This window comes from Heterodontus francisci, chromosome 18 (assembly GCF_036365525.1).
Source record: "Heterodontus francisci isolate sHetFra1 chromosome 18, sHetFra1.hap1, whole genome shotgun sequence".
Classification (NCBI taxonomy): Eukaryota; Metazoa; Chordata; class Chondrichthyes; order Heterodontiformes; family Heterodontidae; genus Heterodontus; species Heterodontus francisci.
Window position 1 is genome coordinate 6552115 of NC_090388.1, and position 24518 is coordinate 6576632.

Here is a 24518-nt window from a genome sequence, read left to right on the forward strand (position 1 = left end):
CTGAAAGGGTTAATGTTTGGGACTGTGAGTCACATCTCCCACTGTGATGATCTGAGATCACATGTGTAAGAGACTTGAGAGGGAAAGAAGCACCATGCCAGAAGGTTAGACATGCTTAAGAGAAAGTGTATATAGTTCTTGAAATGTAATAAATGAGTTATTGTTCCAAACCTACAAGGACTCAGTAATCTCTGCAAGCTAGAGGAATCAAACCTAGGGCGGCACAGTGGCGCAGTGGTTAGCACCGCAGCCTCACAGCTCCAGGGACCTGGGTTCGATTCCGGGTACTGCCTGTGTGGAGTTTGCAAGTTCTCCCTGTGTCTGCGTGGGTTTTCTCCGGGTGCTCCGGTTTCCTCCCACAAGCCAAAAGACTTGCAGGTTGATAGGTAAATTGGCCATTATAAATTGTCACTAGTATAGGTAGGTGGTAGGGGAATATAGGGACAGGTGGGGATGTTTGGTAGGAATATGGGATTAGTGTAGGATTAGTATAAATGGGTGGTTGATGTTCGGCACAGACTTGGTGGGCCGAAGGGCCTGTTTCAGTGCTGTATCTCTAAACTAAACTAAACCTCCTGGTAGCAAACAGTATCCAACAGGTAGTGCTGGCTTCATGCTTTTTCCTTCCATTTCGATGCTGAAACTGATTGAAGTTGAGGATGTGAAATGTTGGACAAATCCGATTGAACAATGTGCCGCAGGAGATGGTGTTATAGTGAAGTGTGAACTGTATTGTGTCAAACTTTTATGAATTATCATTTCATATCCGTTTAGTTTGCTTGTAAAATATATATTCAGAGTTTTCGAAGTTTAAAATTTGCACAAGGACTTGATGAACACCATGCATTTATAATAAATAAATATAAATGTTTATGCACTAGTTAATAACTGGAGAACCTGAATAAACAGTCTCTATGTAGTGTATGTAAATCCTGTATCCCAGAGTCTCTCCATTCTGGCTGAGTGAGTGAACGCTCTTTCAATGTTCTGATTGGTGCTGCGCCGAGCCCCGCCCACTAACATAGTGCCCCACCCCACCCTCTAAGCCCCGCCCCCAGACGCTGAAACACCGAAGCTCGGGCTGCTATTGGCTGTTTTGAATGGCGCTGCCTGCGGGGGTGAATGGCGGTTTAAGAACTATTGAGAAAGCCGGGATAGTATAGCAGGACCGGAGACAGTGCTGCCCAGCCCGGGACAGTCCAGCCCAGGACAGTTCAGAAGGACCCGGGACAGTGCCGTCCAGCCCGGGACAGTGCAGTCGGACCCGGGAAAGTGCCGGCTCTCCAGGTGATACTTTGTTTTTTTTTCACTTGGTTACATTTGGATACAATGTTTCAGCTGCTGTTCAGGGGCGGGACCTGGGCTGCTGGACAGGTAGGGAGTTGCTCCAATCACTGAGGGTACAGAAGGGAGAGGGTAAGAGAGGGTGCAGGGGTGAGTATGGGGAGGGTACAGAGGACTAGAGAGGGTATGGGGAGGATAGAGGGTATGTGAGTTGGAGTACACCTGGGCATGGAGTGGGTACCCAGACTAGCACCTTGTAGCCTGCCTCTGCTGCTTCCATTGATGAATTGAAGTTGCAGTGAATCTCGAGGCTTGCTCCTATTGGGCTGCTGTGATGTCAGTCAGGGAGTGTGGGTGTGGTTAATATCTGAGTTGGCTCAGATTTGGAGCAGTGGTTTGAAATAGGGAAGGGGAGGGGGAGCTGGTGTTTGAATCTTCAGTCCCCAGCACCAACTCCATCCCATTCCCTGGCAACTGTCTGAGGTTGGACCAGGCTGTTCACAACCTCGTAATTGTATTTGACCCTGACGTGCGATAAGGGGGATGGGGTGAAAAAGGAGACATAGAAATGGGGGAGGGAAAGAAAGGACAAGTTTGGAAGTGTGGAGGATGCAAGACATGAGGTGAGACTGGGGTGGAGTACAGAGATCTGGAGGGTGAGGTGATGGGGTATGGTGGATTGGACTTGTAAAGTTTGATTTGCAAAGTTGAAATACTAAGGAGCAGCTCGTAGAGGGCCGTGAGAGCAGGGGATGAGGATGAGGGTGGGAATTGTGGTAGGGATCAGGATGGGGGAGTGGAGGGGGTTCGGGGAGTGTGGGGTAAAATGGGGGGAGTGGGTCAGGATGAGGAAGGTGTGAGGACTGAGCACCACTTGGTATAGGGTATAATCCAGGAGACGGCTTCTGTGAAACATTATATATCAAACGAGCTTCAAAATTTTTGATTTCAGAACCAGTTCAAGCCCCATCAGTTTAATTTAAATTTGTGGCATTCAGTGTAAGTATTATAAAGCTGTCTAAATATTTTCCATAATTGATATCTAATAACCTCAGTAATATAAATATGTAGTGTTTTTGTTAAACTGACAACAGATCATAATACAATTCCTATAGCTCTGAGATTTATAGTGATTTTCATAAGGGTTGCTTAAGGCTTCATCTATTAGAATTTTAATACAATGCAATGAGTTCAGAGCTCGGGCACCTCATGAATTAGATGCTTGCAATGTAATGATGAAACTCCTTGACACTGGGACCTCCGATTGTGATTTTTAATAAGATATTTTAAAGTGTGACAGGATGAGAGATGGTTTAGTGGGTCATCACAGGGTGTGGAGTGAAGCTACACTAGCAGGCTGTCCCTCAACAGTGAGGGGTACAGAAATGGGGGCAAGTGTCACTCCATCAGAGGTACTGTCTTTTGCATGAGATGTTAAGCCTCTGTCTAAATTCTCAGGTAGATGTAAATGGCCCCACTGCACTGGATATTGGAGAAGTTCCTGATCTTAGTTTGGTAAGAGCAGAATGTTTATCAAATTTGGAAAAAGAAAATCCTAAAATGTGCTGTCTTGCAGAGTGGGGTGGAATTGAAGAGTCAAAAAGTGACTTCCCTTGATCTTGTCCCAAAACTCCTCGCGGCCAATGAAGTGCTTTCAAGCTATAGTTACTGTCATAACATCGCGAAAGGTAACAACCAATTTGTGTACGGCAGGATCCCACATATAACAATGGGAAAAATGATCTGATCTATTAATGGATGTTGATTGAGAGATAAATATTTAATTGTGTATCAATTGTTTAATTATATGCAGGGGAGGGTGTTAGTTGAGGTCTTACTTGAGCAATTATAAGCAGACACTGAGACCGGTGGAGGGTTTTGAGTGAGGAGCTACATGTTTATAATCCTTTTACCCTGTACAATAAATGTGAAACTGAGTAAAGATAGGCTCCAGCATTATCCTTCCACGACAAGCTTTTTTGGAATTTAACAGATTGGCTTGGATACCAGGGAGAACACCCCTGTGCTCCTTCAAAATAATACCATGGGATCTTTTACATACACCTGAGAGGACAGAGAGGGCCTCAGTTTAAGTCTAATCTGAAAGGTGTCACCCCTGACAGTGCAGCCCGCCCTCAGTACTGCCCTAAAAGTATCAGCCTGGATTATGCACTCAAGTCTTTAGAGTGGAGCTCAAACCCACAATCCCCTCGCCCAGAATAGAGTTCACTACCCACTGAGCCACAGCTGACACCTTTGAGCATATGTGCATTGAAAGAATGATTCAACTCGTGCCCTTAGTACTTGCCCTGGAAAAGCTCTAACTGCTGTATGTTTGGCCAGATCTTCTTCCATCATACCATGGGTGCGGTACCTTGACAGTTACATGACCACAGGCCAAATTTCCTGGCAAGTCCCGACAAGTTCAGTTTGCTATGATGCAGGAATTGCTAGAGCCCAGATTTCAGTTGCAACATGTACTTGGAGAAGATGGATCCACTAGGGGTTATAAATATAAATGCAAGTAATATGTAATACTTTTTTTTATTGGGTCCTTTGGACTGGCACATGCAATGATGCTTCAATTCCCACTGTTGCTGTAAGTAAGGGCATCCTCACACAACACCTCCTCCCACCTACCTGACTTGAATTACTGTTTTAGAATATTCCTGCCAAACTACCCCAGCAATAAGATAGGGATTGAACTATTTCGAATGACGGGTGCATTATATCACAGTAGGGAGGGGGTTCTTGTCTTCAGCGCATAGACTGTAATCTAGGAACAGGAGTAGGCCTTTCAGCCCATCAAGCCTGCTCCGCCATTCAGTTAGATCATGGCTGATCATCTACCTCAATGCCACTTTCCCATGCTATTTCCATATTCCTTGATGTCATTTGTCTCCAGAAATCTATCAATTTCTGTCTTGAACATGTTCAGTGATTGAGCTTCCACAGCCCTCTGGGGTAGAGGATTCCAAATATTCACTGCGCTCTGAGTGAAGAAATTCCTCCTTATCTCAGTCTCTAATGGCCTGCCCCTTATTCTGAGACTATGTCCCCTGGTTCTAGACTCACCAGCCAGGGGAAACATCCTATCTACATTCACCCTGTTGAGCCCTGTAAGAATTTTGTACGTTTCAATGAGATCACCTCTCATTCTTCGAAACTCTAGAGAATACAGGCCCAGTTTCTGCAACCTCTCCTCAAGACAATGCCACCGTCTTAGGGATTAGTCTGGTGAACCTCCATTGCACTCCCTCCAAGGCAAGTATATCCTCCTTTAGATAAGGAGACCAAAACGGTGCACAACACTCCATGTGTGGTCTCACCAATGCTCTATACAAATGCAACAAGACATTTTTACTTCTGTACTCGAAACCCCTTGCGATGAAGATCAACATATCATTTGCCTTCCTAATTGCTAGTTGCACCTACATGCTGGCTTTTAATGACTCTTGAACAAGGGCACCCAGGTCCCTTTGGACGCCAACGTCTCCCAATCTTGCACCGTTTAAGAACTATTGTCATTCTGGTTTTTTTCTACCAAATTGGATCACTTCACACTTATTTACATTACATTCCATCTGCCATGTTCTTGCCCATTCACTTAGCCTGTCCAAATCCACTTGAAGTCTCCTTGCATCCTCCTCACAACTTATATTTCTACCTAGTTTTGTGTCATCAAATTTGGGAATGTTACATTTGGTCCCCACGTCCAAATCATTGATATAGTGAACAGTTGTGGCCCCAGCACTGATCCTTGCGGTACCCCACTAGTAACAGCCTGCCATGCTGAGAATGACCCGTTTATTCCTACTCTGTTTTCTGTCTGTTAACCAATTCTCAATCCGTACCAGTATATTACCCCTATTCCATGTGCTCTAATTTTGTTTACTAACTTCCTGTGTGGGAACTTATCAAAGGCCTTCTTAAAATCCAAATACACCACATCCACTGGTTCTCCTTTATTCATGCTACCAGTAACATCTGGTGGAAGGCAGTGGATTGCTTGTTGAAACCAGCGGAGTGAAAACCCAGTGGGTTTGAGAACAAGCAGGGAATCCTCTCATGACCACCTCTTCTCCTCCCCCCCACCCCCCCCCCCCACCCCCCCCAACCCACATCCCCCGGGGTTACCACTCATGTACTTTTACCCCTTCGTCCACTTTGTCTGAGCTTTTGGTCACTTGATCTAACTATCTTTTCAAGTGTCTTGGTATCAGATTGTTCCTGATTAGACACCCGTGAAGTGCCTTGGGGAATTTGACTGCATTAAAGGCACTATATAAATGCAAGTTGTTGTGTTGTTGTCGAACATAAATAGGAGCTGGAGTTGGCCATTTGGCCCTTCGAGCCTATTCCTCCATCCAACAAGATTATGGCTGATGTTCTACCTCAACTTCCTCTCCCAGTGTCTCGATATCCTTTAATTCCCTTAGTGCCCAAAAATCTATCACCCTCTGTCTTGAATATACTCAATGACTGAGCATCCACTGGGCTAGGGAATTCCAACGATTCACAAACCTTTGAGTAATAACGCAATGTAGTGTTCTGCTAATGATGTGTGGGCATGTCACTTTAAGCCTACAGAACTTTAGTTGATGCGTTTACATTAGATAAGCTCATTCAAAGGTTAATTGCGATTCCAGCCCGAGCTTTGTTTGTTGGGAAGTCTTTTTCTGCAGGCCTTTTCTGCGCATTGCCTGTTGCGGCTTTTGTTAAATACTTTGTTCTTTAAGGCTGTTGTACTCTGTCAAATGTTGTAGCAGACTGCGAATTGTGATGTGCCAAGCAGACATGATTTTGTTGACAGGGCATTCTGCACTCATTAACATTCACTGAATACAACACAATATTATCGCAGTCAGATTCGCATGATCCAATCGCATTTCAGTTCTCGTCCTGTTTTAGCTATGTCACCTGTTCAGCTGCAGCCAACAAAACACACTGAAAATTAAATATCATCCCTGTGAACAATATTTATTAAAGTACAATCCCGATTGGGCATATTTGAAGGGTTGACATGATAAGCTACTTGTGCTTTGCTGCTCATGTTTTTTAAACACTTTTGTTCCTTCATTCTCTGTGCATTATATTGAATAGATTAGTTTACCCTTCCGAAGAAGGGTCACTGACCCGTAACATTAACTCTGCCTCTCTTTCCACAGATGCTGCCAGACCTGCTGAGTGGTTCCAGCATTTCTTGTTTTTATTTTATTTTAGTTTTAGTTTGCAAGGATAGATTGATTGATTTTAAAAGAAGCTGAGGTGGGATTGTAACTCTAAATCAAAAAGAACAGATTGAAATAAAAGCAGTGCTGGAAATACACAGCCGGTCTGACAGCATCAGTTTAACTTAACTTTAGTATTTCAGATTGTATTCTAGTAAATGTGACTCAAAATTGATTTATGTGTAAACAACAACCTGTATTTATGTAGTGCCTTTAACGCTGAAAAACATCTCCAGGCGCTCCACAGGTGCGTAATCAGACAACATTGGCCACTGAGCCGCAGCAGGAGATATTAGGGCACATGACCAAAAGCTTGGTCAAAGAGGTAGGTTTTAAAAAGTCTTAAAGGAGGAGAGAAAGTTAGAGAGGCAAAAGTTTTGGGAGGGAATTTGAGCTTGGGGCCCAGTCAGCTGAAGGTACGGCCACCACTAGTGGAGAGATTAAAATAGGGGATGCACAAGAGGCCACAGTTGGTGGAATTGGAGATCTGGGAGGGTTATGGGGCTAGAGGAGGTTACAGAGATAGGGAGGGGTGAGGCCGTGGAGAGATTTGAAAAGGAGGATAAAATATAATATTGAAACCAAAGCAAAAGGAAATTCAGACTTCTGTTAATTTGTCCAAAAAAATTTAGTCACTTAAATATGTCTCGACATACACATTTTCTTCTTTTATTTTGTGCACTTGGATCATTCTCCTTTTACAACCAGTTATAAATGATTTTTGTTAAAAAAAAAGGGACTTAGACATTCCACTGGTTGCAGTTATTCATAGCAGAAATGAGTCATATTTGGTAATGAATAGGACAACAAATTTGCTTGTAATCCAACCACTCCAAGAACAACTGTTTCTCTTCAAATGATATATACTGTTTGACTGTTGAAATACGAGCAAAAATAAGTACACGTTAGCAATTATTACAAGGTGTCAGCAGTGCCTGAGTGGGTAGCACTCTCTCCTGAGTCAGAAGCTGGTGGCTTCAAATTCCACTCCCGTGACTTGAGCACAAAATCCAGGCTGACACTCCTTCAGTACACCGGGGGTGCTGCACTGTCAGATGTGCTGTCTTTTAGATGAAACGTTAAACTGAGGCCTTGCCTCCTGCCTCAGGTAGACATAAAAGATCCCATGGCACTGTGTTGAAGAGCACAAGAGTTCAACCCAGTGTCCCGTGTAAGATTTTGATTTGGGGGTCACAGATACCCAAAGATAGGAGTCAAGCTCATCATGTAATTTTAATATAGTTTATTAAGCAACAGTTTAAATAGAATGTATATCAAGTAGCTTAAATATGATGATGCATAAGCTACATCGACAGAAAAGACAGATGACTCGTCACAGATTGAACGAATACTGATCCCAGAGCACATCGTGGGGCAGGCCGGTGCTGCCAGTCTCCCTGACAGATGAGGCAGGCGAGATGTTGGTGGTCTCTTCGGTCCTCTGAGTCCTCAGTCGTCTTGAGCTAACCGACGTGTTAGGCAGTAGACTCGACCTTGGGAAGCTCTCCTTCTGTCTGAAGAAGACCCCCTTTCTCTTGTGACCTCCTGTTTATATACTTCTGGGGGCTGGTGAGCGTATCATGTCAATCATATCATTTCCGTCCGGAGGGCATGAAGTCATCTTGTGGCTCATCACCTACTAGGACATGCTGTTTAACTTTTACTCATGGTATCCCACCTTATCAGCTTTAAGAATGTCTTGCTTCAGAGACTGTGCTACCAGCCAGAGGGGCCCCTAGCCAAGCTGTTCCAGTACAGCTACAACACTGGCATCTACCCGGCAATGTGGAAAATTGCCCAGGTATGTCCTGTACACAAAAAGCAGGACAAATCCACCCCGGCCAATTACTACTCTATCAGCCTACTCTCGATCATCAGCAAAGTGATGGAAGGGGTCGTCGACAGTGCTATCAAACGGCACTTGCTCGGCTATAACCTGCTCACTGACGCTCAGTTTGGGTTCTGCCAGGACCACTCAGTTCCTGACTTCAGTACACCCTTAGTCCAAACGTGGACAAAGGAGCTGAACTCCAGAGGTGAGGTGAGAATGACTGCCCTTGACATCAAGGCAGCATTTGGCCGAGTATGGCATCAAGGAACCCTTGCAAAACTGGAGTCAATGGGAATCAGGGGGAAAACTCTCCACAGGTTGGAGTCGTACCTAGCACAAAGGAAGATGGTTGTGGTTGTTGGAAGTCAATCATCTCAGTCCCAGGACATCACTGCAGGAGTTCCTCAGGGTAGTGTCCTAGGCCCAACCATCATCAGCTGCTTCATCAATGACCTTCCCTCCATCATAAGGTCTGAAATGGGGATGTTTGCTGATGATTGCACAATGTTCAGCACCATTCGTGACTACTCGGATACTACAGCAGCCCATGTCCATATACAGCAAGACCTGGACAACATCCAGGCTTGGGCTGATAAGTGGCAAGTAACATTTGTGCCATACAAGTGCCAGGCAATGACCATCTCAAACGAGGGGTGAAAACGGGAGCTGGCTACTGAGTTGGATGATCAGCCATGATCATAATGAATGGCGGAGCATGCTCGAAGGGCTGAATGGCCTACTCCTGCTTTTTTCTATGTTTCTAAGAGAGAATCTAACCATCTCCCCATGATGTTCAATGGCATGACCATGGCTGAATCCCCCACTATCAACATCCTAGGGCTACCATTGACCAGAAACTGAATTGGACCGGCCACATAAATTCTGTGGCTACAAGAGCAGGTCAGAGGCTGGGATTTCTGTGGCAAATAACTCACCTCCTGACTCCCCAAAGCCTGTCCACCATCTACAAGGCACAAGTCAGGAGTGTGATGGAATACTCTCCACTTACCTTGGATGGGTGCAGCTCCAACTCAAGAAGCTCAACACCATCCAGGACAAAGCAGCCCGCTTGATTGGCACCTCATCCACCACCTTCAACATTCACTCTCTTCACCACTGACGCACAGTGGCAGCAGTGCGTACCATCTACAAGATGCACTGCAGCAACTCACCAAGGTTCCTTTGACAGCATCTTCCAAACCCACGACCTCTACCACTTAGAAGGACAAGGGCAGCAGATGCATGGGAACACCACCTGCAGTTCCCCTCCAAGTCACACACCCATCCTGACTTGGAACTATATCGCCGTTCCTTCCCTGTCGCTGGGTCAAAATCCTGGAACTCGCTTCCTAACAGCACTCTGGGTATACCTACACCACATGGACTGCAGCGGTTCAAAAAGGCAGCTCACCACCACCTTCTCAAGGGCAATTAGGGATAGGCAATAAATGCTGGCGTAGCCAGCGACGCCCACATCCCCTGACTGAAGGAGTAAAAAAAAAATGATATCCTTTGCAGAGGTCTATCCTCCTGGCTGCCTGCCACAGGGCCTTTCTTAAGAGAGAGAGAGAGAGAGGCAATCACAATACAATGTTTTTTAATTCAATAAGAATTGTATATTATTCTGAAAGTATCATTTAATAAAGATCCCATTTCTTACACCTGGCCTCAACCAACATCACTTTTTAAAAAAAAAACACCCAGATTATCTGACCATTATCACATATCTGTTTGAGGGACCTTGCTCTTAGCAATTTTGCTGCCATATTTTCTACATTACAACAGTGACTGAGAATGTACTTCATTGGCTGTAAAGTGCTTGGGACAACGTGAGGGCATGAAAGGCACGATATAAATGTGAGTTCTTTCTTCATGATTTACACCTCAGTAGAATCGTTCAACGATGCACTGGATGCATGTAAACATCAATGTAATTATGGGTGGTTCCAGGGGGAACTAGTTGATACCATTATGAAAGGGTGCAGTCACAGTGCTTTTGCAGCACAGTTTGCTTATTAAAAGACAAAACATGGTGAGGGACTTCACAATGTGCTTGATGCTTGTTCTAGAGGCTCTTTGAATACTGAAATGGTATAATTTAACTCTATAGTTCAGTCGCGTTCCAATCCTCCAGATGGGTTTGCTTATTGCAAACACAATGTGCTGCCTTTTACTATTTTTATGACCAGGTGAGAAAGGGGTCTAGGGTTTCCCTCTTGGCCTTTGCCTGGTTTAACTGTAACAGGGCTTAATTTTAAAAAGTGTTTTTAGCTCCCCCTCAGTGAATCTTTGTTCACTGCTCTCCAATTGTAAGGCCAAGAATTCAACCACGCAGGTTTTCTTAGATTTAAACAAGAAAGGTGGAAGTTTATTAACCTTAAACTCTAATTTGGGTAACGACTACAAATATGCGACCCGACCACGCTAGCATGCATACGCGATAAACACACGCAGATAGAGACAGAAAAGTAGAAAGAATAAAGGGGCAAAGTTTGAGGCAACAGCTGGGATTTATTTACAGTCCTTCTGAGTTCGATGTAGAGTCTTTGATTGCAAGTAAGTCTTGCCATTTCGTTGGGGCCCAGTGCACTTTAAAACTTTTGATATACGAGTCTTTTCTCCCTTGAGGTTTAAGTGACTTCAAACAAAAACCTGGGCCAGCAGGGTTAGTCATGTGACTAGCTGTTTTAACAGACTGCAGCGTTTGTGGATTCTCCATCTTAGCACCCTGGAATGCTGGCGTTATTACACACTCAATGTCTGATGATTAAAATCCATTTGGGTTAATTGGATCAGGGAGCAGTTCTATTGTCTCCAGGCACTGTCTCTTAGTATGCAAATGTTTCCCAGCCACTGCTGATCTCTTTAAACAAGTCATCTCTTCCTTCCAGCAACAGTTTAAAATTAATGTTCATATGATGAAATTAATATGCCTCCTTCATGATACTATTCATGTGGACTTTGACGTTTGTGGGAATCTGCGTTTATTGTGATGAATGTGGTGCTGTGCAGCTTTTGCAATATGAATTTATTTCATCTAGTTTAAATGTACCTGAATATAACTTTACTTTGATATTTAAATGCATTTCAGTGAATGGCACTTGTCGGGAGATGTTTTTCAAGATGTGCAGTGAGATATTGTAGGCTGCTGTTGATGTGTTTAGACTTGGGGATGTGCCTTATTGTCAGCTGTGGGTAGCACTTTCTCTACTGAGTGGGAAGATGTGAGTTCAAGTCCCACTCCAGAGACCTGAGCACAAAATCCAGGCTGGCATTCAGTGTCAGTACTGAAAGAGTGCTGCACTGTCGGAGCTACTGTCTTTTGGACGAGGCATTAAACCAAGGCCCTGCCTGTGCTCTTGGGTAGATGCAAATGATTACGTGGCACTATCTGAAAGAAGAACAGAGGAGTTCTGTTGCTGTCAAAATTTATCCGTCAACCAACATCACCAAGACAGATAATCTGGTCATTATCACATTGCTGTTTGTGGGAGCTTGCTGTGTATCCTACATTACAACAGTGACTACACTTCAAAAGTACTTCATTGGTTGTAAAGCACTTTGGGGCATCCTGGGGCAATATATAAATGCAAGTTGTTTCCTTCTTGATGTGAATTTTTGCAGCTTTTGCTATATTTGGCCTTTTTTTCTGGGTTTTAATTAAAAAAAACAATCACAAGCTTTTAAAGTGAATATTATAAAGTCGAATCCATGAAATATATTGAACTGCACAAGAATACCCAACTCTTGGTTTTGTTGGATTTATGAAAGATTGCTATACTTACGGTTATATTTTTAAAATTTGAAATGCTAGATGCAGGGTAAGCCCAGGGGGAGTGAAGTGTAACAAGGAGGTGGATTCACTCCGCAGTTATGGGCAACTCCCTGTGTGCGGTTCCTGAGCCGAGTTAAATAGTGAAGGAAAAACTTCTGAAGGTCCATCAATCCCAGAATTAAACATAGAAGAGTATACCAATAGGGTGGGAGGAGGCTCGTGTGGAACATAAACTTTGACACAGATCAGTTGAGCTGAATGGTCTGTTCCTGTGATGTTCATTCTATGAAAACTGAACAGTTCTGAAGTATCCTGCGCAATTTGATCTTCAAAAAGCACTTCAATTTTTCTTGATAATTATGAGGGCAATAGTTCGGGAATTTGTTAAATAACCACCCAAGGTTAATGTCTCTTTGGAGAATGAAAAATAGGGATTTGATAGGTGCGGAATAGAGAAGTTCAGAGACATGAGCATTTATTTGACACATTCAATATTTTTACAGTTTTGATCAGTCAGTTACAGGCTTCATTTTACACATTGCAAAGCGACACAGGCTTAACACAAATGTTACTGGACGATAATCCGGAGAAGGTTAATTTAAATCACAGCATGGGAATTTGAGAATTTGAATGTAGTTCAAACAATCTATGGTGAAAAATTCTGCTGTCAGTAAAAGTGACTGTGAAGCTGTTGAATTGTCATTAAAACCCAACTGGATCTCCTGTGTCCTCGGGAAAGGAACCTGCTGTCCTTACCCAGTCTGCACGTGTGTATGTGACTCCAGACCCACACCAATGTGGTTGATTCAACTTCCTGCTGAAGTGGCCCAGCAAGGTACTCCGTTGTATCGAGACAACTGGGGGTGGGCAACAATTTTTTTTTAGTTATTTCACGCATGTGGGCGTCACTGGCCAGGCCAGCATTTATTGCCCATCCCTAATTGCCCTTGAGAAGGTGGTGGTGAGCTGCCTTCTTGAACCGCTGCAGTCCATGTAGTGTAGGTACACACAGTGCTGTTAGGGAGGGAGTTCCAGGATTTTGACCCAGCGACAGTGAAGGAACGGCGATATAGTTCCAAGTCAGGATGGTGTGTGACTTGGGGAACTTGTAGTTGGTGGCGTTCCCATGTGTCTGCTGCCCTTGTCCTTCTAGGTGGTAGAGGTTGTGCATATGTTGACTTGTTTTGGAAGCTGGCTTTGAGGTATATAAAACTGATTACACCATATAACCATTGAATGATACAGCACCAAAGGAAGCCATTTGGCCCTTTGTTTTTGTACCAGCTCTTTGGTAGAGCTATTCAATTTATCCCATTTTGTTGCTCTTTCCCATGAACTCTGAAAAGTTTTCCTTTTAACAACTTTATAAAGGAATGGGGTGTAGTCACTATAACAGAAACATTATTTAGGTTTGGGCAAGGCTGCTTATAATATTTGTCAAATTCCTTAGTAATTTACATTTGAAAAACATTATTGCTCAAAATAATCATTGTTTGTTATAACAAAGATTATTTTGACTGTTGAGGTAAATGTTATACTCGAATCAATAATCCTGGTGAATGAAAAAGATCCCAACACTCATTTCTGCTGCGCTCCAGCAGCTATGTATTGCCGTCTTGGTGAGCAGGGCATTTCTCCCTGGCCTTCTGGCCAATATTTATCTCTGCAGCAATATTGCGGCACAGTGGCGCGGTGGTTAGCACCGCAGCCTCACAGCTCCAGCGACCCGGGTTCAATTCTGGGTACTGCCTGTGGGGAGTTTGCAAGTTCTCCCTGTGACCATGTGGGTTTTCTCCAGGTGCTCCGGTTTCCTCCCACAGCCAAAGACTTGCAGGTTGATAGGTAAATTGGCCATTATAAATTGCCCCTAGTATAGGTAGGTGGTAGGGGAATATAGGGATGTGGTCGGAATATGGGATTAGTGTAGGATTAGTATAAATGGGTGGTTAATGGTCGGCACAGACTCTGTGGGCCGAAGTGCCTGTTTCAGTGTTGTATCTCTAAATAAATAAATAATCTGATTGTTATCACATTGCTGTTTGTGGGAGCTTGCTCTGTGCAAAATGGCTGCCACATATAACGTTACAACAGGGACTACAGTTCAAAAGTACTTCATTGCAAAGAGCTTTGGGACTTCCTGAGGTCATGAAAGTGTCTATATAAATGCAAGCATTTGTTTTCTTTTAGTTGAGTAGCAGCCATTCGCACTTACTGTCAGTTTCTGCACTTTAGCCATTCCTCACTCCACCACCACTTTAGCTGAATCTGTGCAACCAGGAATCACATCACTTTACAGGTGTAAAACAGATGTGATTATGACCTATTTCAGGGACCAGCCTCTCTCACCTAAAGGATGCTGAAAAGATGTCAGAATGGAAAGCTCGCTGAAAGCAACTTTGCCCCGCCAAGTCTCCGGGTGGCACTTTTTTTTTAAAAAAAAGAAAAGCTTGCATTTTTATAGCGCCTTTCACAACCTTGGAATGTTCCAAAGTGCTTTACAACCAATGAGGTATTTTTGAAGTCACTGTTGTAATGTAGGAAATGCAGCAGCCAATTTGCACACAGCAAGCTGCCACAAACAGCAATATGATGGTGACCAGCTTATAGCAAAGAATTTGCTGGGAAAATGAGGGTGAGTTTAATGGTGTTCAGTGTTAATGTGTAAATTGCTTCATAACTTGTGGCAAAGGAGAGATTTGCTGTGAATTGCAAATTGCCACAAGTTGCTGAAGAATTGTACGGTTCTACCTTCAGCCTCACAAAAATGGCAGCTAGCCCTCAATTCCACCCAGCCCCAGCAATTTCATGAAATTGTGGCATTTGCGCATTAACTACCCATTAAACTCACTGCAGGAAGTTAGGTCTGGTACTTAACAATGTAAGGACCATTTAAATTTTTTCTCTGAGGGTCGTGAGTCTTTGGAACTCTCACTCAAAAGATGGTGGAAGCAGAGTCTTTGAATATTTTTAAGGCAGAGGTAGATAGATTCTTGATAAGTAAGAGGGTGAAAGGTCATCGGGGGTAGGCGGGGATGTGGAGTTGAGATTACAATCAGATCAGCCATGATCTTATTGAATGGCTGAGCAGGCTCGAGGGGCCGAGTGGCCTACTCTTAATTCGTATGCTTGTATTAATGAGATTTCTGTTCCTTCGATGCCACACAACCTCTCCAGCCCAGAAAGGGAACAGTTGAAATTGTGGAGTCTCATTCCTGAAGTTGGGAAATAGTTTAAGATTTTTAAAGTTTAAAATGTAAAATTTTTACCTATCTCATTGGTTAGGGAGATGAACTGTTGGTCCCGTGGTTTACTAAGGTGCACCATTACCCTCTCTGCGCTGTTATCTGTCACCTTGCACTCACAGCAAGTTAATGGCACAAAATCGTTTCGAGCTGAAATGTTAAAGAAATAAATCTAACTAAAGGGGCACACTGAGATGCCACACTCCAGCCAGGTCTGGGCCAATATTTCTGGTGTTTGTACAAAAGGTACATTAATGAGCAACATATTCAGTACGAATGAATATTAAGGCAGGGAATGCTCTGATGATGGGCTACTGTACATTTAAGCATTTTTAATGGGACTTAAAAATAGAAATAAAGTATCGCGTTGTAGTGGAAGCAGTTTGTATCATGTGTTAAACTTTTTACTGTATGTTGTTTGTTGCCTGTGATGGATATTTATTGCTACTTGTTTTCACTGCAGATGCACAACATGCTTGTGATGTCTGAACTTGGCATCTTACGCCTGTGTATGAATAGCATACTCACCGCAATCAGTGTTGTCTTTGTCCTGCTCCTGGCAATGGCCATGCCCCTTCCCCTTCTATTCTAGTGAGACTCTTGTTCAGTCGAGTGTGATGGCTGCTGGCTGTATCACTTCCCCCCCCCCCCCGAATGCTCCACCAAACTGCGATTGCACGGGTTCGTTTCAGTAGTATGTGAAACAAAGCATTCACTGTACGGCTCTGCTTATTGATGCAAGAGGGAGAGATTTACTCTGCTGTCTACTGCCCAGTAAGGAAAGCCCACAGGTCAATCTGAACCCAAGATCTCTCGCTCTGGTTCACAGCACACTGACTTTTTCCAAAAGCACAGCCTCTGTTCCCATCCAGAAGACTAGTGGCATTCATTATTCTTGTCTTTTTTGCATATTCAAATACATAGAGAGATATTGAGGACAAGATTACCATGTAGGTTTTAAATATAGGCTGACTGGAGAGATTTTCACCAGTGCAGGCGATGGTGTCTGGTTTAAAACTAGTTATAAAGACTGAAACAACTTTATGTTGGTAAGTTTGGAGGCTGTTCTATGGAAGTGTGTGTGTGTACTCATGAGTCAAACAGGGCTGGACATTTAAGTGGAAACTCTGATGTGTATTGCATCTTTTATTCAATTTGTTCTTTAAAATTCAGCATTTTGCACTGAGACTAATTGTAATCTATTTCAATGCTAATATAAAAATCATGCACCCATTCGGCCCATCGTGCCTGTGCTGGCTCTTTGAAAGCTATCCAATTAATCCCACTCCTCCCTGCTCTTTCCCCATAGCCCTGCAAATATCTCCTTTTCCAGTATTTATCCAATTCTCTTTTGAAAGTTATTATTGAATCTGCTTCCACCATCCTTTCAGGCAGTGCGTTCCAGATCACAACTCGCTGCATCTAAAAAAAAAAAAAAATTCTCCTCCTCTCCCCTCTGGTTCTTTTGCCAGTCAACTTAAATCTGTGTCCTCTGGTTAATATGTGCTGGTGGTGATGGGTATTTTGGGGGGGTGCTAAGCATTTTGAAGAAAGGAAACGCATGAAATTTAAACAATCTTGTAGACGGGGAATAGGTGATCAGAGTTAAAATGTTAACATGCGTACAGTGTATCCAGCAACTGGTGCAATACCCAGAAATGGGTGAAATTGCATTAGATTAAAAGGACTGCCCTAAAAGAGGGAGAGGATTTTATAAGTTGATGGAAAATAATTCTGCTGATAGTGCCCCCAGGATATTTGGAATTGGTTAATTTGTGTGTCCTTGCTTTCAGGAAGAGAGTTGGCAATTATCAAAGAAGAAACGATGGCTTTGCAGAAAGGGCTTCAGGTAAAGTTACACTTTCAACTGCTGGATTTAGATTTGTTTTGCTAACTAAATGTAAAACTTTGAGAGTGGAACTGTTAACTTTTATTTTGTCAAAATAAAAGTTTACAGTAAAAGGATTTCTGTGTAATAATTGGTCCTTTATTTAACATTTTCAGACTTCCGATGAGTTATATAAAAGCAAAATACTGTGGATGCTGGAAATCTGAAATAAAAACAAGAAATGCTGGAAATACTCAGCAGGTCTGGCAGCATCAGTGGAGAGAGAGAAGCAGAGTTAACGTTTCAGGTCAGTGACCCTTCATTAGAACAGGTTCTGAAGAAGGGTCACTGACCTGAAACGTTAACTCTGCTTCTCTCTCTCCACAGATGCTGCCAGACCTGCTGAGTATTTCCAGCATTTCTTGTTTTTATTCCAATAAGTTATGTTGTACAGCCAATGAACAGAGAGAATGCTGGAAATTTACAGCAGGTAGTAAAGAGAAGAGATGGGTTATGATCTTTTTAGTGGTGTACTTTTCATCTGAACAGGTGAGTAGGTTACACCTGAAACATCAGACCCTAAATTTCTCTATCCAAATGCTGACTAACTTATGTATTTCCAGAAATTTTCAGTTTTTAATCTTTTTTAATTGTTTTGTAAATGTCATCTGTGGCTCAGTGGGTAACACAGTTGTCTCCCAAGTGAGAAGGTTGTGAGTTCAAGTCTCCCTGTCGGAGTGTTGCACTGTTAGAGATGCCGTCATTTGGATAAGGTGTTAAACCTGAGGCCCCGTCTGCTCCCTTGCGCTAATGTAAAAGATCTAAAGCATGATTTGAAGAACAGGGGCTTTCATCCCGGTGTCCTGGCAGATATTTATTGACCAAACAGATTACATAGGATATGCAGTGCAGAAACAGGCCATTCGGCCCAACCAGTCCATGCCCTCCCCCTCAAATGTCTCTATTCTATTTGCTTCAACCACTCTCTGTGGTAGAGAGTTCCATATTCTCACCACTCTCTGGGTAAAGAAATTTCTTCTGATTTTCTTTTCGGGTGAGATGTTGATTGAACCGAAGCCTTGTCTGCGCTCTCAGGTGGAAGCAAGAGATTCCACTGCACCATTTCAAAAAAGAGATAAGGTGGACGGCAAAATACAGTGACCGGAGGAAAAAACTTTTCATGCAGCGAGTGGTTAGGATCTCGAATGCACTGCCTGAGAGTGTGGTGGAGGCAGGTTCAATCATGACTTTCAAAAGAGAGCTGGATAATTATATGAAGAGGAAAAATTTGCAGGGCTACGGGGAAAAGGCAGGGGAGTGGGACTAGGTGAGTTGGTCTTGCAGGGGGCTGGCACGGACAGGATGGGCTGAACAGCCTCCTGTGCTGTAACTGTTCTATGATTCTATAAATTGGCTGCTGCATTTTCTACATTACAACAGTGACTACACTTCAAAAATGTACTTCATTGACTATAAAGTGCTCTGGGATGTGAAAAGTGCTTTTTATAAATAGAAATTATTGTTTTCTTCAAGAATTTTTTTTAAATCTTATGTAACTGTCTGTAAACAAAGATTTTCTGTTTTGAGGTTTCCATCATTGTAGTTTGCAGAAGAACAAACTGACTTTGCACTGATTTCAACCTGGTTAATTAGAATGTGGAGAGGCAAGCAGTGAATGCAGGAGATGCTCAGCATCAGCAGGGTGGGGGAGAGGGAGAAAACCACAAGTTAATATTTTGGGTGAAGACCCTGAACTGAAAGAGAAGTAAATAACTTCATGCAACAGAGCAAACAATAAAGGGGAGGGGGCAAGAGGGAGTGAACACAAAGTTGGTCTCGATAATTATTAAAAGAATATAGAGGCACTGAAAAAGGTACAGAAAAGATTTAAGATGATAGAACTGAGTGGCTTAACTGTCAGGAAAGATTGAATAGGCTGGGGCTCTTTTCTCTTCTTTTTTAAAAAAAAAGAGAAGGCTGAGGGGTGACCTGATAAAGGTTTTAAGATTATGAAAGGGTTTGATAGGGTAAACATAGAGAAGGTGTTTCCAATTGCAGGCGAGATGAGAACTAGAGGCCATAAGACAGTCACTAATAAATCCAATAGGGAATTCAGGAGAAACTTCTTTACCCAAAGAGAGTGGTGAGAATGTGGAATTCGCTACAACAACAACAACTTTATATAGTGCCTTTAACACAATAAAACGTCACAAGGGGCTTCAGAGAGGCATTGTAAAACAAAATTTGACACCGAGTCACATAAGGAGATATTCGGTCAGATAACCAAAAGCTTGGTCAAAGAGGTAGGTTTTAAGGAGTGTCTTACAGGAGGATAGAGAGGTGTAGGGAGGGAATTCCAGACCTTGTGGCCGAGGCAACGGAAGAGACAGCCGCCAATGGTGGAGTGATTAAACTCAGGGATGCTCGAGGTCAGAATTAGAGGAGTGCAGATATCTCAAAGGATGGTGGGGCTGGAGGGGATTACATAGATAGGGAGGGGAGAGGCCATGGAGGGATTTGAAAACTATGATGAGAATTTTAGAATCAAGATGTTGTTTGACTGGGAGCCAATGTAGGTCAGTGAGCACATGGGTGATAGGTGATCGGGACTTGATGCAAGTTAAGAGACGGGCAGCAGAGTTTTGGATGTTCTCAAGTTTATGGAGGGTAGAATGTGGCAGACCAGCCAAGAGTACGTTGGAATAGTCAAGTCTAGAGGTAACGAAGGCATGGTGAAGTTTCAGCAACTGATGAGCTGAGACGGACAAAGTCGGATAATACGGGGGAGTAGTTGAAGCAAATAACACAGATGCATTTAAGGGGAAGCTAAATGAACACATGAGGGAGAAAGGAACAGAATGATATGCTGATAGGGTGAAATAAAGAGGGGTGGGAGGAGACTCATGGAATATAAACACCCGCACAGACGAATTGGGCGAGTGGCTGTTTCTGGGCTGTGAATTCTATGTAAGTTCAGAGTGAAGAAACCTGACTCTTGAGGACAAGCTAGTGGGTCGATTGGCAAGAAAATGGATAAATTTGAAATCTGGTGGACAATATACAATACAATTGTGTAGCTGAAGAGTAGGGTGGTTGTCGGAATGGGCTTAAGAACCCAGAAGTTAGGAGTTCAAAGCCAACCAGGGCAAGTTGGGAAACTGAATTTATTAAATCTGGTGATTTGTTGACTGGCCCCAGAAAACAAGTGACTGTGAGAGTTACCGGATTGCGGTAAAAAACCAACTGGCCTACCCGTGCCCTTCAGGAGAGGGAGCCCACTGGCCCTCCCTGGTCTGAGCTACAGGTGACTCTAGTCCCACCCTAAATGTTTGTCGCTTTACGCCTTCAGAATAACTAGGGAGGTCCAATAAATGTCTGCCTTACTCACACCCTGGAAACAAATATTTTTTTTAAACTCTGCTCCTGCTGTTTCCCAAGTGTTGGAATTTTTGTTCCCCTGGCCGTTACTCCTGCAATTCCTCTGATTAGTTGTCAGCTGTGGCTCAGTGGGTAGCACTGTCTCTCATCTCTGAGTTGGAAGGTTGTGAGTTCAAGTCCCACTCCAGAGACTTGAACACAAAATTCCAGGCTGACACACCCAGTCCGGTACTGAGGGAGTGCTGCTCTGTCGGGAGATGCCATCTTCCAGATGAGAGGTTAAACTGAGGCTCCGTCTGTTCTCTCAGGTGGCCGTAAAAAAAAAAAAAAGCTCCCATGGCACTACTTTGCGGAAGAGAAGGTAAGCTATCTCCAGTGTCTTGGCCAATATTTAGCCTTCATCCAACACCTAAAAACAGATAATCTGGTCATTCACTTATTGCTGCTCGTGGGAGCTTGCTCTGCACAAATTGGCTGCCGGGTTTCTTACATTACAACAGCGAGAGCACCTCAAAAGTACATCGTTGGCTGTAAAGCATTTTGGGGCACTGTGAGGTTGTGAAAGGTGCTATATAAATGCAAATATTTCTTCTTGTAGATGTGGTTCGGTGATGCACCTTCGTACCCAAGGAGTCCTTTGATTCCCAGACATGGACCGGGACTTGCTGATGTTACCCAGTATGATCAGTGGTTGGCTGTGCGCCATGAGGCCAGTTTAGTGCCAATGCAGGAAGACCTGTCCATCTGGCTAAGTGGGATGCTTGGTGAGCATTACTTAAGAACATAAGAAATAGGAGCATGAGTAGACCAAACGGCCCCTTGAGCTTGCTCTGCCATTCAATAAGATCATGGCTGCCTTGTAAACTCAACTCCACTTTCCTGCCTTGTTGCAGATCAATTTTTTCCCTTCGTGTCTAAAAATCTTATCAATCGTCTGTTTTGAATATACTCAATCACTGAACATCCACAACTGAGGTAGGGAATTCCAAAGACCCATAACCCAGCGAGTGAAGAAACTTCTCATCTCAGTCCTAACTGGCTGACCCCATTACCCTGAGGCTATGACCCCTAGTTCTAGACACCCCAGCCAGGGGAAACAGCCTCTCTCTCTATCCTGCCAAGTTCTCTGAGTTTTATATGCTTTGGGGGGATGGGGACACTGACCCCTCAACCCTGGGGTGACCTCTCCACAGGTGCCGATCCCTCCTTTTTTTTTCTCATTTCCCCCCTCTTTCCCCCACCCCCCACACCAACTCTAGCGCACTGGCCAATCCACCCCCTTCCCCCCCCCCCCCCCCCCTCCCCCACCCCCCAACCTGCTCCTCTAGCATTTTGTTGTAAATTTGTTTCCTTTTCCTCGTACTGTAATATTTTAACTGCTGGGCGACTACTCAACCTTGTCTCGTTACCTTAAACCAAACCATTGCAATGACACTAGGAATTTATGTTTTAGGGAAGGAGGTTCGAGCAGAGAGCTTCATGAATGAGTTGGATAATGGAGTGGTACTTTGTAAACTGATCGCTATTCTTCAACAGAAAGTGAAGGAATGTGGGAATCCAGAGAATCAACAGGTGAGCCCGAGTGTTCCCCTTTCAATCCTGGAGTTACTGCACTACAGGTCCTGGCTGAGGTAGTGTACCTGGAGCACAAGCGGAAGTGGCAGCTGTTTGACTGACTGGTGCATGTTGATGAGTTTGCAAATCGTTCTTCCAATTTAAAATTTCTGCCAAAATTAAATTAATATTTTTATTAAGCTTCGTGCAATTAGGAAATTGTGGCCAGTTACACTGGTTAGTTTACAGTTCAAGTTTCTGATAATTTGCGTAATCAGAAACTGGAGATCTTCCATGAACTTGTGAATTGGACAGCATAATAAAGCAACAACATTCATTTTTTCTATTCATTAAAAAAGTATTCTGTGCCTTCAGCTGCCTGGGTCCTCTATTCCCCTCTCCCTCTCTCCACTCTTTTTCCTCCTTTTGAGACATTTCTTAAAACCTACCTCCTTGACCAAGCTATTGGACACTTGATGAAGCTCAGTATCACATTTTGTTTGATCACTCCTGAAAAGTACCTTAGAATGTTTCACTACTTTACAGGACGCTATATAACTATAAATAGTTGTTGTGATGTCAAATCCACTAAGTCTTGCATTCAATATCTAAGTTGATGCATTTATCACAGGTGCTGTCTTTCCACTGAGTTGGTGATCCAAACCACGAAGCTGTCAGGTTGCCTTCAAAACCCAACTGGTTTTCTAAAGTACTTTTTAGCGATGGAAACCTGCCGTCCTTACCTGATCTAGACCTATACATGACTCCAGACCCACACCATTGTGGCTGACTCTTAATTGTCCTCTGGAGTGGTACTGCAGTGGTTCAAGAAGGCCCACCACCGCTTTCCCAAGGGGCAGCTATATATGGGCCATAAAGGCTGGCCTTGCCAGCAACGCTCACTTTCTGAGAATGAAACTCGGGTGTCTGGGTTTTGCACGTGTTGCTACAGGGCAAGGCTTGTCAAATTGCCCTGTAACAGTTTTTGGCATCAATACAAAGTATTTTAAAAATTCTGAAAGGTTTTGGTAGAGGTGACACAGCGAGTGTGTTTCCACTTTTACAGAAGAGCAAGACTAGAGGCCATTGGTACAAGATGTCAAATAGGGGAACTGAGGGGAAACCTCTTTACCCAGAGACTGGTGAGAATGTGGGACTCACTACCACAGGGAGTGGTTGAAGTGAATAGTATAGATAAATTTTAAACAGGAGCTAGATAAACATATGGGGGAGAATGGAATAGAGGGTTATGCAGAGATAGATGAAGGAGGATTAGAGGAGGGTCGAGTGGAGCATAAACACCAGCATGGACTGGTTGGACCGAATGGCCTGTTTATGTACTGTATATCATAAGTAATTTTGTATAAAATGCTATGGTGTTAATGTTAATTAGGCTGATGTGAACAGTTTAAACAAGGAGTTACAGCAAACCATGGCTTGCATGCACCTTCAAAATACACTGGAGAAGATTTCGGTCTCTGGCTGAGAATACAAATGGAGTTCTGTGTAGGTAAAAGCAAAATACTGCGGATGCTGGAAATACTCAGCAGGTCTGGCAGCATCTGTGGAGAGAGAAGCAGAGTTAACGTTTCGGGTCAGTGACCCTTCTTTGGAACTCCGAAGTTTTATGTAGAGAAGTATGAGGTCAGCCAGTTTGGATCCCAGAAAGATAAATTGAAATATTTTCTTAATGGTGGAGCTGTGGAGGACCAAAGGGATTTTGGAGTCCGAGTACACGCATCACTAAAAGCCAGTGCACGAGTATAAAATGTAATCAAAAAGGCTAATATCAGAAAGGAGCCGGAATATAAAGGGGAGGAAGTGATGCTTTGGTTGTACTGGACTTTGGCCACCAGCGTAAGTAATTGTGTTCAGTTCCGGACACTGCACCTCAGGAAGGATAGATTGGCCTTGGAGGGGGTGCAGTGCAGATTCACTGGAATGATTTCGGGGCTAAAAGGGTTAAATTATGAGGACCGGTTGCATAAACTAGGCTTATATTCCCTGGAGTTTTGAAGGTTAAAGGGTGATCTAATTAAGATGTTCAAGTTAATTGAAGGAGTTGATAAGGTAGACAGAGAAGAAGCAGCTACTTCTGGTGAGTGGGGGGTCCAGATCATGGAGGTACCATGTTTAAAATAGTCAGGAAGGGTTTCTTCACACAGAGTGGAAATCTGTAACGCGCACTCTCCTCCCATTTCCCCAAAAGTCTGTAGATACGGAAGATCAAGTGAAGCTTTCAAGCCTGGGATTAATAGAGTTTTTGTTATATAGAAATATGGATCAAATGGAGTTGAGGTACAGATCAGCCATGATCCAATTGAATGGTAGAATAGGCTCAAGGGGCTGAATGGCCTCCTTTTGACATCCTCATGAGTTTCTTTTGCTCCTCCCT

General features: G+C 43.5%; 1 protein-coding gene across 1 annotated transcript in view; it reads left to right on the forward strand.

Annotated features, from left to right (window-relative positions):
* The first annotated feature begins 1204 nt into the window (after nt 1-1204).
* The window catches only part of gas2l3 (growth arrest-specific 2 like 3), a 47760-nt gene continuing 24446 nt past the window's right edge, over nt 1205-24518 (forward strand). Inside the window, exons 1-4 of the mRNA XM_068050172.1 lie at nt 1205-1287; nt 17157-17212; nt 21168-21333; nt 22023-22141. Coding sequence (XP_067906273.1) covers nt 17189-17212; nt 21168-21333; nt 22023-22141 — 309 coding nt within the window. The 5' untranslated portion in view covers nt 1205-1287; nt 17157-17188. The remainder of the gene's footprint in view (nt 1288-17156; nt 17213-21167; nt 21334-22022; nt 22142-24518) is intronic.